This window comes from Astatotilapia calliptera, chromosome 12 (assembly GCF_900246225.1).
Source record: "Astatotilapia calliptera chromosome 12, fAstCal1.2, whole genome shotgun sequence".
NCBI lineage: Eukaryota > Metazoa > Chordata > Actinopteri > Cichliformes > Cichlidae > Astatotilapia > Astatotilapia calliptera.
This window is the reverse complement of record NC_039313.1, coordinates 5,599,754-5,617,659: the sequence shown is the minus strand read 5'-3', so window position 1 is coordinate 5,617,659 and position 17,906 is coordinate 5,599,754. Positions and strand designations below refer to the sequence as shown.

Here is a 17,906-nt window from a genome sequence, read left to right as displayed (position 1 = left end):
AGCTTTCTTCACTGAACAATGCCAATTGTTGCGAGCTAAGAAATAGTCTTTTTTTTTAATCCCTCCAGGGAGAAGAGCTGCCTCACTCTCTTGGGGATTAGGGAAATACTATAAAGAGAAGTGGGGGGGGAAAAAGCTGTGAAAAAGTATATTTTCTCACCTCTCTGTTCCACCTATCCCACCTTTCATCCCATATCTCTCGCTCCCTTTCTCTCTCTTCCTGCTCTTTCTTTTTTGCCTTTTATCCCTCCCCTCCCTTCTTTTGCTTTGTGTGCCGCGGCTCATCGTATGAACCTGAAATGCTCTTATGGCGTTTTCACAAACAGCTTCGATTTCAGCCGCTCTCGAGGAGAATGGTGCGCACGGCGGTAGCGGCAGCGGCGAAGGAGCGTGGGGATATTTCAAAAGCTTCTTTCACAGCCGTTATCACTCCCATTCTCCTTTTCTTTTTTTTTCTATATCCTTACAACACCTCATCACTGGCGTTTTTGGTGTAATGTAAGGACAGAGAAGATGGGGGGAAAAAACAATCAGCAGGGTGTTGATAGTTTGTGGTGAAATGCTCCGTTGTGACAAAGTGAAGCCAGCGCTGGCACAGAGCAGCACAGATCTCTGCTGCTGCACTCTAGCCGGCACACACTTTGGCTGGCATACACTTGTGGCGAAGACACACCAGACAGGGGAAACGGGGACATCTGCTACCAAGGAATAAATAACCCTTTTTTTGCATTTTTCCTTTTTAGAAAAAAAGTGTGTTGAAAGACAACTCCCGTGGTTTCTCGTGCAGCTTCGCTTTCATATCGGGAGGGCCTCTGTCATAAAAGTCATCATAAAAATCTCATCATGAAACATAGGAGAAAGGCAGATCGCGTCACGTCATCTCTGATTTGAGTGTGGCTCTCACGTGCAGTGAGATTCTTGATGCAAAATGAGTTGCATTGGAAACAAGCAGGATTATCATACCTGTTGACAGATTTCTTCGCTTGGTAAGAGAGGGGAAGGAAAAAAATGAGATTTTCAGGCCCTGCTACTGGGTTAAATGACTTATATGGATAGATTCTTGCTACAGTGCTGAGAAGGAGATAGGAGAGAAATGGGGGGGGGATACAGCTGCAGAAAGAGGGAACGATGGATTGGAGTGGAGAGACAAAATGAAAAGAGAGGGAGAGAGAGGGGAGGTATAATGGAAAGAAAGCAGGAAAGTGAGCGAGAGACTGGGGAGAGAGGCCAGTCAGTAACTGCCTTAAAAGGGCAGAAAGTAGCTTCAGAGGATAGACAGAGAGAGAGGAAAACACAGACGCAAACTGCCGGCCGTTCACCCAGCAATTCACATTGCACCTAACCATCTCTGCGAAGCATCCATGTGAGCGCGTGTGCGTGTTAGACAGACACAAGAAGACGGGCGATGATAAAAGAAGACGGAAGGAAAATATAGAGCGACGGAGGGCCGTTCTGTTTATACGTATTTGTTTGGAGGGAGATGTCCGTGTGTGTGTGTGTGTGTGTGTGTGTGTGTGTGTGTAGTTGTGAATCTGCCTATCTAATCTCCCCTTGTTTATACGTGTGTGTATACTGCTTGGTTGACAGTCTGAGGGATTTGGAGCTTTTAGGTGGTATAGGAGGGGAGTGTGTGTGTGTGTGTGTGTGTGTGTGTGTGTGTGTGTGTGTGTGTGTGTGTGTGTGTGTGTGTGTGTGTGTGTGTGTGTGCTGCTGAGTGAGTTGGGTTATGGTAGGGGAGAGATGGTTGAAGAGATAATATTTACCCCCACCCCCCTCACACACCCTGCAATTAAACGAGGCTTACACGGGGTTGCAGGAGAAGAAAAGCAAACATCCTCTCTCTGTGTCTCGCTATCTCCCCTCTTCTTCTTCTATTTCTTCTTCCCCTCTTATATTTTTTTTTAAAGTCACATGTTGACATTTGAAATTTTAGGCCTGTTGTTATTCCTCACCAGCCACTCGCCACATTAGTGGAGGGGGGGGAAAGAAATCACTGTTGGCTTCTAATGAGACATTTTATGTACACACATTATGTATGGCCCTCGTGGAGCTGCTAATGAGTGCTGAAAATTTACATACTTTACATTTTTCGCTCATATTTTCTCATTCTGCACCCTGATGTAGTGCATGTGTCTTGATTTCTTTTTCCCTTTTATACGGATAATATTTCACATTTATGTTCATATTGTACAAGTTGCTCATTCATCCTTTTTCGCAAAAGGTTTTCTTACCCATGAATACTGAGATGCTGTCTGCTTTTTCTACTTTTTGACTTACCCATTAGGCACTAGAAGCCCGCTGGTTCCCGGAGGACCTAATTCGTTAACAATGGGTCAAACTAATTCTCTAGTAGTAGTTTGTAGCAAACTAGGGGTAAAATAAAATAGGGTTAGATTGTGCATTTTTGGGATGGAGGGGGACATCTAATTGTTTGGGGGGGGGGGGTCTAATATAATAGGGTCTTTTCCTTTAAAATATAAGTGTGTCTCAGGGTGTATGCTCTTGTGATTTGGTGCAATTAAAATTGAAATTGACCCTGCTGTTGCCAGAGGTGTTTAACAAATTTAAATGAAAGACTCCTACAAACAGCTGGAAGGAACAAACACAGTTTTAGCTCATGATATATTGTCAGTTTTAATAAAGAGCTTAATGGAATACAGTTCAACAATAGCACTGGAGTCTGTGAACAGGGCAGCTTAATTTAGCTGCACTGGTGCACTGCACTAGCCTATATGAATAATGAAAAGTAGCAGCTTTTTCCTCTCTGCTACAGTTCCCTGTCACTCTGTGCTCACGCTGGGCTTAAATGTGGTGATGAAAAAAAGGTTTGGGGAACACAGCAAGTCTTTCCAAGTGCAACAACTTTTGCACAGGTGTCTCACTGTAGGTGGCATTTGTACAAATAACGGTAAAGAGCGAAATGATGTGCGGTGGTAGTGCAAATGGCAGAAAAGCCAGAAACCAAATATAGGGTTTATTTTAAATTAACCTTCCCTTAGCGTCTATAAGGCAGTGGAAGTATATTGAAATGAATGTGCTGTTCTCTTAATTCAAAACAAGCAACTGTTTTTTGATTTTGTCAAGTTGACATTAACCCAGGTCTACACATCTGTTAGGGTCATGTCACCAGGCGAGCGTTTTTTGTGGGATTTCTTGGCAACATTCTGCCCGCCTCGCTACTTAATCTTACAAGTGGAACAGATTTCAGATATCTGTTGTCTGTGCGCCTCAAATCTGACCTTGTCCTTCTTTTTGCACCTGCTTTTTTGGATTCGATTGGATTGTAGTATCCATTATGTTGCTTTAAGCTACTACTTTCACACACTTAACCTGACCAATTTCCATTGACCACAGAAAATGCTTTAGCTGAAAACACCACCGTCTGTCCCAGTCCTTACTGACTTTCTCTGCTGAACACCATATTTTATTCCATGGCTTTAGCTTTCACATACGCTCATACACAACCACACATAAACTTCTCAGCCCCAGCCCAATGACAGAGGCCGGTAAGCCAGAAATCTGACAAAACACAGCTGTACGGAAAGAAAGAAGGAAAGAAAGAAAGAAGTTGTAGAATCTAAGCCCTTACAAATTTGATATTATGCTTGAAAACCTAGCGAGCTTTGATGCTGAAAATGAGCCCTGCATCTTTAAAGAAAGGCCAAAGCAAATGTACGCCTCTTGATTTAAGAAAAGAAAGATTGAGAAAAAAACACACATACACTCTGTAGAAGCAGATTGGAAAAGGGCTGGGCCTCTGACCTCCAGAAACCTCTCTCTTCTCTCTCTCAACCTTCTTTCTTCTTTACCCTCCTTCTTTCTGTTTCTCTGCCTTATCTCCTCAAACCCTCCAATTACAGTAATGAGTGGTTGAGAGCGAGGGAGAGGAGGAGGCAGAGAGAGGCTGTGCGTGACTGGGAGGATAGATGGTGGGGGGACAAAAGTGGGAGGGAATGGAAGGAGGAGATTCATCATAGCTTTTTATCTGCTTGAGTGCCAGTCATCCACTGACCCTGTGCTGATTGGTCGGTGAAGATTAACAGCCGGGACCAAATGTCGAGACCTGCGCTGCTCTCTGTTGTCGTTCTGACTTTGTGAGGGCTGATGTGGGGGCAAGTGGGCATGTGCATTAAAATGAAAATGCCAGTCTGAGGTTACTCTTATCCAAAGGACCTTTTTTTTGCAGCAGTGAGGGACGCAAACTGTATGCAACGGTTTTAGATTATGAAGAATGACGCACAACACCTCACGGGTTGTTTAAGCAGTCGATTTGATTGCTTTCTTCTTTCATGGCCTGCCAACTGATGGGGTTAAAGTGGCACATGCTCATATTAAATATTCCTATTGTGTTTCACACAATGAGGTCAGTGTATGTACAGATAATGCGTTTAAGGTCAAGTTTTCTAAAAATCTTGTGGATGTAATGACTCAAGAAGAAACATCAAGTAGGAGGCTGAGGGAGGACAACGACTAGTATTTTTTTCTATTTTTGCATCTATATGATGTCACTGAGAACAGATATCGCTAATATGGTCATCTCTGGCACCTCTAGCTCCCCCGTCCATATCCTCAGATCTTTATTTTGCAATTATCACTTAGTAAGAAAGTTGTAGGGAAGGGGAGAGCAGATAAAATGCTTCTCTCAGACTGTGGATGAACTGATGGGAGGGTTCACTGAAACCCAACGTAAGACACATAAGGAATATTTTGAACTGTAAAATCAAGCGAGGCTGTTCAAGCACAGTCCATTAATAAAAATATGGAGCATAGAAGGTCCACTTCTACACAGCTGCACTGTGATTAAATGAGTAGAAAAATGCTTGAACTAAGTACTACATAATGATACTCGTCAGAAATGTCAGAACTGGAATGTGCTGTCACTGAGGTGGCTGAATGTTAATACTACAGTCAGCAAGACTCTGAGCAGCAAATTCCTGAATAGAATTTGCCGCTGAATTGAAAATGAATAGACACAAGAGGACAAACGCATACACTCAGACCACTGGTGTCTGTCTAAACCAGATTTAACTGCATACAGCAGCGGGCCCCAACCCCCGGGCCTCGGACCGGTACCGGGCCGCGAGAGTTGAGGCTCAGGTTTGAAATGTATGGTTTTCAGGGTTTTTATCGGTTTTCAGCGGTTTTCCTGGGTCTTTTCACGTGTGTTAGGAATAAATCTTCTTTTTTTCGGTTCCGCGACACCTTAAAGGCCCGTACGTGAAAATATTGTCGGGCATAAACCGGTCTGTGGCGCAAAAAAGGTTGGGGACCGCTGGCGTACAGCATGAGGACACATTTTCACTGTAGTTCTCCATAGTCTTTGTGTCTTTTGTTGTGAAATCACTGCAGGTTGTGGCCTTTAAAATCCCGAACTCCATTCCACTCCACAGGCTCCCTTGTATCTCTCTGTGTGTGTCATCAACACAGCATTGTGCACAAAGCGGCCTGGCTCACCACAGCTGGTGCCCGTCGCTGTAAGGCTCATACATGCTGAACCATGACGCATGGAAAAACTGTACTCTTGACTTCAACCGGTTCTTGATTTGTTCTGCTTGTTGTGGATTGCAGTGGCGACACCCCACCGAGCTAGGCTGTTCACCACCACCGCCGTCGCCCCCACCTCTTCCTTTCATCTTGCCTCGTCATCCCCCCTGAAAACCAACCCCCACCCCCAATGGGCTCACTTCTTCTTGTGTTAATCCACTTTTACCACTTCCTCCCCTCCCACTCCATCACGCTGTCTTCCAATTCTCCTGAATTGAGCGCTCTATAGGCGTGACTGTTTATCAAAAGCGGCAACAATAAAGCTTTTACAGAAAACAGATGCTACAAACAAGGATTTACACGTGGAAACAAGAAATGTATCACCTTAAAACCTGTCCCTTTATTTGGTATTATTTTGCTTTGTTCAGCATCGAGTCGGTCCTGACATGAATTCCAATGAAACTCGCTCAGTGTTAATGAGCCCTAAATAACAATAGGTAGATTCAGCTAGTAAGGGTATGCATATCTTTCCCTTTAATGTCTCTGTCTTTCTTCATGCTCTCATTCTGTCGTACACCTGCCTTCCTTGTGAACTTCTGTTGAGCAGACGAAGCTTTGCTGTGTACGTGCGTGCATGTGTGTGTGTCTTTGTCAGAGCAGTGTTGTTTTTATTCTTTCAAAAAGGGTGCCTGCTCTTATGGAGGTCTGTGCACACGCTAGGGTCTATCTGGATGATTGTGTGGGGGCGCTGAGCGGCGTCTCTCCCTCCTCTGTCTGTCTTGTCTCTGCCTCTCATTCGCCGTTTTGTCGCTGCTTCAAAGCGCCCCCTAAAATAGGCCTTTAATCACAGTTTAGTGTGCAAGTGGCTAGGCGGTTGGAAGCTATAAGAAGAGGCTGGGTGTATTTATAGCAGACAGTGAGAGGAAGGCTGGAAGGCTGGTGGAAGCTGACCGCAGTGGCGAGTCCCGGACTGAGAGCTTTTCACCCGGCCATGAAGCAACAGGCGCTCCCCGTGTCCCGCCTCTTCAATGGAGCTCTGTTTGGACTAGCTTGGCTTGATTTAGATTAGGGAGGGTGGTGAAGCTTTGACCTGACCGTGACATGTCCTAGTGAGTCGTGCACATTCATACACACATATGATGGGTCTAAATGCAAGCAAGTACACACACAGCTCACATTTGCATACAGAATGAAATGCAGTCACATCTTGATTTCTTTCAGCATTTGGTTTAAGTTCATCTGTGTTACTTGATCAAAGAAGACATTTTTGTCCTTGTTTTTGTATCCAAAGAAACAATAACATACTATGTTTAAGAGATGGCTTTTGATCTGCTAAACTTTTATGACGTGAAAGTAAACAAATGAAAGCGTTTCATCCTTGACAAGGTTTTCCTCTCGTACGCTGCACTGTGCCATCCACTTGATAGTTTTGCAGAACACTCCAGTCGTTTTATGTGGGTTGTGTGAAATGCCTGTTTCGGTGCATTCAAGGACACGCTGACACATCTGTGCAACACAGCTCAACGTTGTGGCGTTGTACTGATCCGGGTAGGCTTATTTAAACGCACAAACATTCGTTTCTTGAGTTGTACGTACGTGTAATGCGCCGATTGGTCACATGTAAAAGAGAGCTGCAACGAGATCAGTTTAATGTCTTTTCTTTGTAAACTTGGCTCAGGTCCAAAAGTAAGCAAATCAATATAGATTGACTAATATTTGTTAATATATTAGTGTCAGGATATGTAACGATAAATCAATAAACTGTGGAGGTAAACACAGACGACACGAGAGCTCTCACTTCTCACGCCAACTTTGTTCTTGACCTAACAACAACTGACTACATCGCGCCACAAAACTCAGCAACACACTTCCTGTACACTGGGTATGAGTGGAGCCCTCCAGTGGTCCACCACGAAACCAATGAATCATTTAAAAATTAAAGATGATTTGAAGAGAGAAATACACTAGAATGTGTCCACTAGAGGGCACTCTGCAACTTGCTGGTTGTTGTATTTGTGGTTTGTTTGGAAAACCACAAACACAACAATCAGCTGATCCCAGTAAGGTCAAGTGATCCATGACATAACTTTTAACTGCATTGTTACATGATATTAGTAAGGTCTCAAAAATAACTGCACATAAATGTTTGAGAACTCTGTTTATGTTTTCTGTGTCTGAAAGACGAAAAATATCCGCTGATATATCAGGTTTTAAATCACCAAATATCGGTCTTAAATTTCCTCGTTCGATCAGGCACTAGTCTAAAAACTGCAAAACCTTTGTTTGACATCTAAAGTCATCAAATCACTGTTTTGCAGATTTTGTTTTCAGATGATTTTTCATCAACTGAATTGATTTCAAGGTTCAAGATCTTTCGAAGTTCAGTTTCTAGCAGCACTGTTCAGGCTCTCTGGCTTTCTGTTTGTTCTTTTGTTTGTATTGCTCCCCTGCCTGTTAAACTCATTACACCTCCCCTCATGTTTGCTCCTCATTTTTTATTTGCACTCTTTTATTTTCACTTCTCTTCTGCTCCCTGTGATTGTTTTATCCAGGCATCAAAGGCCTTGTAATTTAACCCAAACCGCCCTCAGACATACACACAATCACCAGGTCCTTAAAATGATGGAAAAATCTGAAAATAGTCTAAGTGTCAGGCTTTAAATAACATTCAGTCTAAAGAACAGTGAGTTCTTTTCAGAGAAGAAAGACGCCTTTCTGTATGCCGTGTGTACAAAATACTTCCTTCAGGATTTTTCTGATCGTGTAGATGGAGTTTTTTTTCCCGTCCCATTGACACACACAGAGATGAACCATACCACCTGTGGACAAGTCTTGTGTTTGTTGTCAACAAACCCTCTCTCTTATGAGGTTGCGACCTCCAGCCACACACGCACCCCACAGGTAGCCTCAGGGTGCCACAGTGCAGTGTAAGGTGGAAAGCGCACGTGCCCACATCGCCTCTTAATGACAGAGCCGCTGATCACTTCAAACAGGCCACTCGGAGCAAAACTTTCCATCTGTTGGTGGAGGGATGTTAAAGTCACTGAGCAGGTACCCTGGAGAGCTGTTTGGGACTTTGAACGCATGTGTGTGTGTGCAAGTGCAATGTCTTTTACTGTGTTTATTCACTGTGGGTGCATGTTTACGCGCGCACTGATTTGTGTTGCCAAGAACCTTCACACAAATGTGTGTGTGTATGTGTACCTCAGTACACATGTCAGCTCTGGAGTTTTTTTGCCCAGCCGTGTGGAACACAGCAGATGTGTTCAGCTCTCCCCCGAGGAAGCCTCCTCCGCTCTCTCCCTCTCTCTCCTCTCACTCTCATCTAGCCCGTTCATCCGCACATACCCCCCAATGTTTATACGCCACTGCTCTTCAGATAATAAGCTGACTTCACTACTTATCCCCTTCCTTCCTTTGGTTATATCTTCACTCCTCCCTTCCATCTCTCTGTACCCTTCAAAACATGTTACGACTTGGGATTTCTTTAAGCTGAACTTGTCCAAATTAAAGGCTTTCAGTGGTCTAAGATGGTCCAAATGCTGCTTTAAAATTGGTTTGTTAGACCTTGGAGGTTTAAAAACCTGGTATATTTGCTATGTTTTTGCATCTGTTTTGCCCCTACAGCAAATAAAGACATACATAACTTAATTCAAGGGTCTGAAGCTCACACTCAAAGTACTTTAACTATGATCAATGGACAATAATCTATTTTGTCTTTTAGAAATCTGTTGCAGGTGTCTGCACCAGTTATTAGAGTGCATTTTTGCCCCAGAGCCCCTCAATGATCAAATCATACTTTTTTGTGCATTACCAAAATGGGTTTTCAAGCAATGGATTTGCTGTTCAGTAAGCAGGGACATGCAGACAAATCTAACTCTTCCATGCAAACCGCATCAATCAATGCAACCAAAGCAATCACAAGGAAGTTCTTGGTGCAGCTCCTTTGGCAGCCAGGTTCACCTAGTGATAGGCGGTTACCCGGAGATCACTGACTGCCCTCTAGGTCATGTGTGAATGGGGCCTTAGCAATTGATTTTACAGCAACTACCTGCAGCTAATTGCAAGCAGTCAGGGAGTAGCACCCAGTAGTTACCAGGCCGTCACTTTCTAGTTCATATAATCTGGTGATGGTAATGGTAGAAACTGATGTGCTGGGGTTCATTGAATTAGCTTTAACCAAAAGAAAAACCCCAGACACATGGTTCCTTACATAAATGCTAGTTAGATAGTTAAGAAATCTAGAATAGTTGAGGTGTAATGAGACTATTTTCAATCACTGTGCCAGATTTCACAACGTTCCTGTCTAGGATGTAGCTGCAGGATGACTATATCCCAACAACAACAGTGACATGTTGAGCAAAGTGTGCAGTTGTCAGTATGTATTCCTTATTACTGTCACGGCAGCTGTTAAACCATTAATTCAGCTGCTCTCCTGTCTTCAATCATCACTGGGTTTCAGCAGGGATGCATTCACAGGTCAGCACATCTCCTTTTAGAGCAACACATTTCTTGTGAAACTCACAGAATCAGAGCCAACCAAGATGTGGAACACTGCCTCAATATGTTTGAGATGAAGGAGAAGAGATCAAAGTCTGTGCAAAGCAGGACAATGTGTCACCAGTTGGCTGTAACAATGCATTTTTTGGAAATTGTCTTAGATAACAAAGCAATCTTGGGCCAGGGGCGAGGTTAAATGGTTGTTAGGGATGTTCCCTTGTCCTTGTTCTGCTTAACTGTAGTGCCAGCATTATTGTGTTTTTGGTATCAAGTGGTCATAGAGAATAGAAAAAAGGCTTTGAACCTTAAAAGCAAGGGCATTGTAAGGATTAAATAGTTTACACTCTCAAGCTTACAAAATGTCTCCTTTTTTTTTCTTTTTTAACTTCGCTTTCTCGTCTCGCACACACAAACCCGCTCACACATGGCGTGCTCCTTCAACCAGAACAGGCTTCTCCTTGTATATAAGTCTATTTAGTCCCAAGTAGGCCACAGCATCACATGAGCAGTTAGTCACACCATAAATCACACACCGGTTCCTGATGCTCCCTCCCTGGATTTCAGCTGCTATTTTCAGTTGAAGCGGGGGGGAAAAGGCGAAAATGTGAAAATACTGGTGGCATAGAAAACAAAAAAAAAGAAATATCCTTATTCAGTATATGAGATCACATTACGTGCGGGCGCTGGCTGTCGTCGCCTCGCATTTTGCACACATTCTATCAGCCTGGATAAAGCGAGAGAGGGGAGGAGCAGGAGAACAAGGTGACACTACAAGCAACACGAGTGTGGATAATGAAAACTAAACACCATCCTTTTTCTCTTTCCTCTCGTCTCTGTCTCAGCTTTCCCTTCTGCTCTGCACCACTAGTTTGTCTGTATGCTTGTCGGGGGATTTGAATGGTGTGCGCGCGCATGTGTGTGTGTATATGTGGGTGCGTGTATGTAGGCATGTGTGTGTGTGCGTCTGAGAGCGAACAGCAAAACAGTAGCTGTGCCTTTTTAAAAATTTTATGGAAAAAAAGTCGACTGTAGCTATTTCTCCACAGATGGGAGCTCGGAGAGAACATTTTGTGATTTTTGTCATAATCTTTCTGTGATTGTTTGTGTCAGCCTGTGAGCAGCAAAAAAAGACAAACAACCCCAAATTGCAAGTAATCCACAACAAATTAAACAATCCTGGAATGAATCAAATCAGTTCAGCTATTTCATGTCAAAGGATGATAGCTTGAGTTGACAAGAGCTAAGTAATATTTTGTCATTTTAATCAAATTACAGCAGTAGTTGCAGGAACAGCTGAGAAAGAAAACCAGCCTTGTGTTGTAGAAGGGATTCTAATGGCCAGCAGGGGGTGACTTGTATAGAAGAATAGAAGAAAAAGAGTCTGACTTGAGACGTTATTTCCTGATTAGTTATGTTTTCAGTCGCTAGTTTTGTGTCTTCAATACAGATTTAATGCAGAATAAAAGGTGGTTAACCTCTGATGACTTGGACGCACTTAACGGTTAGGATCACGGCGATGACGTAGACCTGAGAGGGTTAATGACAAGTCCAAGCACTCACCTACGTCTTTTATTTTCAAAGAACCACGAGCAAAATGTTCAATGCGAGGCTTCAAGACAGTAGTCCACAATGACGCTTTTTTCACATACAGTCCATGAACTAAGTATGAAGAACATATAAGCACATTAGACCAGCAGTCTCCAACCTTTTTTGCAGGACGGACCAGTTTAATGTCAGACAATATTTTCACGGACAGGCCTTTATGGTGTTGCAGATAAATACAACAAAATAAAATGATACGACCAAGACAAAAACTGTGGTATTTTGTAAATATAATAGTAAACACAAATTCACTGTGTGTAACTTTATTAGCAGCGTCCTCGTGAAATGCGCCAACAACATTGAGCGTAACGTCCTCCTTTCTGCCCCTTAATGCTCTCTGGTCGCTATGGTAACGCGTAAATATTTCTTTCAAAATAAGACACACAACTACAACACGGTAAAAGACCCAGGGAAACCGAGCCAACGATAAAATCCCTGAAAACCTTAAATTTCACACCCGAGCCTCAACTCTCGCGGCCCGGTACCAAACGACTCACGGACCGGTATCGGTCTGTGGCCCGGGGGTTGGGGACTGCTGCATTAGATTGATTATATAACCATGTAGCGCTACTTTCAGCTGCTCTTTTATTTACAAGGGGCACCACAGCAGGTGCCTCCACATGTTTGACACAATCCCAAAAGCTTTTACGTCTCCTCCCCAGATCAAACCAGGCAAATGCGTAAACCACTACACTATGGAGCCACTTCACAGAGTGTGCTACAAGGACCATAACTAGAATTCCCATATTATGCGTTCGTACAGTTTCCTCTGACTGACAGGTTGTACTCTATTTCTTTGATTATAGGTGCAGCACTCAATTTACAAAAGCCCTTTGTGTTTAGACCAGAACTGAGTTCAGAACAAGGGCAGAGTCCTGCAAAAGCAACTTAGTAACAGTACTGTTTACCAAACTTCTTGTGTCAGACCATTTATTTCTCCTATTTCCAAGGTAACGGTAAAAGCAGAGCGCCGTTTGTCAGAAAGATTATTCAAAAATGTCATTAGGCTTTCTGGAGAGATGAGCTGTGCAAATATTAGATGCATATCCGAATCTCTTTCTTTACAGCAATATTTCATTAGTCTGTTAGATTGCGCTCTCCAAGTCGCCTTTTCACACATGTGGATGGTTGGGGTACACTACCAACACTGCCAGCTCGGCATGGAGTGCACTGTAGCACAAAAGTCGATGTGAAAAGTTTCTAATTGTCCCTCAGCATCATAATGTCGAGATGTAGCTCTGTTCAAGCAATGTTATCAGAATCAGAATCAGAATCAGAATACTTTATTGATTCTGATTCTGATTCTGATAACATTGCTATAATTGTTATAATAATGTAAGGTTCTGCCATCAAAAATAAATAAGCCACTGCGTCTTCACTTCCTCAAGTTCTAGGAGTGAATGTTCTCTCTAGCAGCTGACAGCAAAACTTTTGTTGTGCTGTGCAAAGTTAGACGTATGGCTTTGGCAAGTATATAAAAAGCAGACTGCTTTGAGGGGTTTGCAGACCTTTTACACGTGCAAAAAGCTGTATAAACAAAGCATTATATGGGCTCGTAAAGCCTTGCATTAAAATGTGATCTACGTGTGGGAGTGCAAGATTCCAATCGCGCTTTCATTTGCATTTTCCATTTGAAATAATAATGCCAACAGGTCCAACTTTAAATCCCTGTATTGTTGTGTACTGCTGCTCTGTATAGCCTGGATTACTCTGCTCCTTTTCAAAGAATGAGGATTTTTTTTTTCTTCTTCTTTTTGTAATACTGCAATGCTGAGTTTATAAGTGCTTTAACAATCTCTGGCCTAAAAGCTGTGTTAAATTGAGGCTAAACACAATTTAAGTTGTTTTCCAAAACAAGATTAGTCGATTTTCTCAATTTGAAAACTACCTCTCCTAATGGAATTTTTATTGAACAAGTGTATGAATACAAACATCTCGGCTTCTGGCTCATAGCAAACGCACTTTTAAAACTTGCATTAAAGCGCCGGCTGATTGAAGCCGTTGAAAGTTAGTTGCGATTCTGCAGATTGTGCACTCTTTCAGTCTTTATATCAGCCCTAGATCAATCATCTGCATTCATTGATATGCTCCCTTTAAAAGCTCTAGATTTTGGAAAACTGTGCTATTAGATTCATAATGTTTGGGTGTAATGGTACACACCCATGCACTCTTCATCAAAACAAGGGCTGGTCTGAGAGAGCATCATTGCCTCTTGTTTATTTGCACAGCTTTTCTAAATAGACGCCGGCCTTATCTCGCTGCTGACATGTAGATCTGGAACTTATCAGCCTTTCCCCGAAGACACGGCTTCTGCTCCAGGTTCTCAAAGTAAATACAGAGCTTGGGAAGCTTTCTGTGCAGTGCTCCATCGTGCAGGAATAATTTACAGGAGATCTTCGAGCTAGATATTGTGGGTAGTCTCAGCAAACTCTTCAAGACCTGACGTGTCTGACCTCCTTCCTAACTTCAGCTGTGTTGTTTTAATTAAAATCTTTGTCAGTTAAACTAAATCTTGGGGGGGGGGGATATTTTTATGATGCCACAAAAACAGAGCCCAGACCAGTCGACGTGCAGTTCATTCTCAGACCATTTTAATGAATATAAACCGAAAAGTATGTATCAACTTTTTGTTTAGTGACACCAAAAAAACCTCTCATGGCACAGGCAGCACTCTGTTGGGTAGCATTTAATGGCTGTGTGCTGGCACAACACGAAATCTTAGCAAAAGGATGTGGGAGAGATGAATCGTGGTGGATGACACTAATCTATAGGCGGTGGAGTGGGTGAGGCTTGGAGGTGCGAATGAGCTGAGACATCAACAAATTTCACGAAGGAGAGTGTGAAATGTTCCTCTCAGGTGTTATTCATCTGTCAACAGATCAGCCAAAAGAAATGCAGCTATGCGTTATCATGTGATGTAATGCACCGATGTCTCTGTGTCCCCTGATCCAGATGTGTTGGACAGCATGGCCAGGTTTAGCGTGCCGGGAGTGTTCAACTACAGCATGCTGACTCTGTCTGACCACGAGAGGGTCTTGTACGTCGGAGCACGGGAGGCTTTGTTCGCCTTGGACCCCAATGACATTAGCAGACAGCTAAGGCCACAGGTAAAGCGCACATAAGCACATGAATGCACTTTAAAAGCTTTTTTTCTGACAGTGAAAGAGATACAAATACATTACAGTTCAATAAGGACAAGGAAGGATTTCAAGAAAAATAATTACCACCCGACTGCCACTGCAAACACCCACGCATTCTCAAACTCTTTTGTAGAAATGCAACAAATTAAATGATAACACATAAGATTTAATATCACACTGCTTCATGATGGACAGTTCAGGAACAAAAAACATCCTCCGCACGACTTGGTACAGAGTGCCGCAGAGATAAACACACATTTCAAATACTTAATTTAAACAGACCAAATTCAATTATGATATCATGTGTGATAGAATTATTATAGAAAGTCTTTAAAAATTATGAAGGTTCAGCTTGGATGAACAGGGAAGAAAACATTAAACATAATCTCTGCCTGTGCCACACTTTTTTGAAGTCTGTTAACTAACAGAATGACCTTATTCTATTCTTTTTTCCTTTTGGACTCAATGACATTTGAGAGCACATACTCTGGACATACTCTGGCAGGCAATCAAAGGACTTTATAGTACAATAACAAAGTCGACTGAGTAATACTAGTTGTTGGGTCTTTTGTCAGTCTGGCCTGTATTTTTTCTTAACACTGCAGGCCACATTGAAGCTTAGATTGTAAAAATTGCCACGCAAATGAATACATTCTCAAAATGTAATAATCCTCGAAGGGCCAAGAATATAATAAAATATATTAAGAGCTGTGTGCTTCCAGTGTGTCAACATTTCAATAAAGAAACTGTGTTGCCTTAGTATTGGCCCACATGTATTTTTTAAGCTTTTTTTTTTTTTTTTTTTTTGAAAGAGCAGGAAACAGCACACCATTGTATTAGCATCAGTCAGTTCCATTTATGGACCAGTTCACCTTGTTCTGGCAATTTAGAGCCCACTTCCACACAGTAAACTTATTACACTGCTCTTAATTTGTGAATAACTGATCCCATTGGCTATGTAGAGCCAAAGACCGAATTTATACTAAAACATAAGCATGCAAGATAAGTACAAGGAGATTTTAAAAAGCATGATCCTAATTCAAACAGGAACTTGAACATAATGCTGTACAGATAAAAGTATGATAGATTATAAAGTTGTAAGACTCTTGCTGCTCTTTGCTAATGCTAGCTTATCAGGTAGCATAGCTATCCTTACCAAAGTATATTGATGCTACAGCATTGCACTTCACATTGTACAGAGTAGGTGGTTAACAAAAAGTGTATTAATGGTAACTTTGTCATAAAAATGGTTTTATGACAAAGTTAGCTTTAATATTGGCTGAAGGTCTGGTGATATGTGTGTTTAGCTAGCAGTTATTTTAGTTAAGCTAGCTAGCTAGAAAAAAAGAAGAATTTTAGCTCTATAGATCCCTCAGCTGAGTTAAGCCTTAAAAAATACAATAAAATATCTTCAGACTGGTACAGTCATAAATAAGAGCCATCTTGGCAAATTTTAAAAATGGTCTTTATAAAATTAAAGCTCTAATTATTTTGTAATCATGATTTACAGTTGTTTTGCAAGGTTATTCAACTAGTCTTATTTTGAAATTTGCACACAGCAATGCTGTAAGTAAGCTGCCAGATATTAAGATGATAATGTGTGCAGCTATTGCCTCCAATATTTCACTTCTATCAGCACAAACATATCCACTGTGAATTTGTGGGAGTAGACAGGCACTCGCACACATCCTTGCCCAGGCTTTGGTCCTGTTCCTCAGAGTTCGTGGTGCACTCATTCAGTCTTGTTTTTTTTTTACCATCCTCGTTTTAATTTGTGGATCTTGTTTTTCTGCAAAGCACTCTGGGGTAAACCTGTTTCTTTAAAGCGCTCTATAAATACCCTTGACTTGACCTGACACGCAAACACTTGCACACAGAGAGATGCTAAACCCTCAAAGGCTCAATCTGGGTTTGCTTTGTTCCCTCAATAATTGGTCCATATTGCGATCAATACAATTACAGCAATGCAATGAAGGTGTAGTGAGCAGCCTGCAGCGGTTTGGGGATTGCTATCTGATTTACTGCTGTAATGAGCAATTATTGGATGCGCACACATACCCACACAGACTGACAGACCCTGGCTCAGCCGCAGGCTGTTTGAGTGAGGGTTATGAGTCTTACAGTAATGATAAGATCACCTGTTGTCATCCCCCAGTGTGCAATGTAGACGGAAGAAGCCAAGTCAGAAAAATAACTGAACAGGGACGAGGGAATAGTCCAGCCCCTCTGTCACCATCTGCCCATCACTCTCTCACCCCCTCCTTTCTTTGCTTTAACTGCTTCTCTTTTATTTCTTTGCTGCTGTCTGTCTTTCTTCCCTGGATATTTTCTAGGGATGTTTTTCTCAGCATTTAGACTTTCTCAAGACAAGCAGCTCCCATCTGTGTTTGAAGTGCTTTCTTCTGCATTATTTAGTTATTTTCTTTCCCCGTGATGACTGTGGATTATTTCATTGAATAATTTTCTTTCATGAATTTCAGTCAGTTCCATTTATGGACCAGTTCACCTTGTTCTGGCAATTCAGAGCCCACTTCCACACAGTAAACTTATTACACTGCTCTTAATTTGTGAATAACTGACCCCATTGGTACGTTACATGATGTGACATTTGCAGATCCACACGCCTTTGCTCAAAATAGTTTAACCAATATTTTTCTGTTACTTGCGAACCACTTCTGTTTTCGCGGGTTTGCTAATGGCCAAAGCACCGGTAGCGTTATTTGTGCTGACGTAATGGCCGATAACTACCAGAGCATTTCAAAATGCTGAAACTAAGTGGCCCTGTAATAGTGCTATTTCCCAAAATAAATGGGTTTTTTTGTTGTATTATAACCACACTGTAAAAAAAAACTGTAGGATCTTTCGAAAGAAACTTTTTTTTAAGTTGATAAACTTGTCTAAGGCTCTGCTCATATGGTGTGTGTCTTGGACTGTAAAACAGACCTAAGCAGTGCATCCAATATTCAATGAGACCACACCTCTCAGACCACATTCAGAGCATGTGGCCAAATTCTTTCTGCACTGTGTACATCAGCGATCCCCAACCTTTTTTGCACCACGGACTGGTTTATGTCCGGCCTTAAAGGTGTCGTGGATAAATACAACAAAATAAAACCAGTACTGGTACAAAAAAATAGAATATTTATTCATAACACACAGGAAAAGACCCAGGGAAACTGA

The 17,906-nt window shown here is 42.1% G+C and overlaps 1 protein-coding gene across 2 annotated transcripts in view; it reads left to right on the top strand.

Moving 5' to 3' along the window:
• sema4c (sema domain, immunoglobulin domain (Ig), transmembrane domain (TM) and short cytoplasmic domain, (semaphorin) 4C) overlaps positions 1 to 17,906 on the top strand; it is a 107,623-nt gene that overhangs the window by 61,451 nt on the left and 28,266 nt on the right. For both annotated transcript variants that reach the window (XM_026188233.1, XM_026188234.1), the window contains one exon: positions 14,539 to 14,693. In XM_026188233.1, the coding sequence (XP_026044018.1) occupies positions 14,539 to 14,693 (155 nt within the window). The remainder of the gene's footprint in view (positions 1 to 14,538; positions 14,694 to 17,906) is intronic.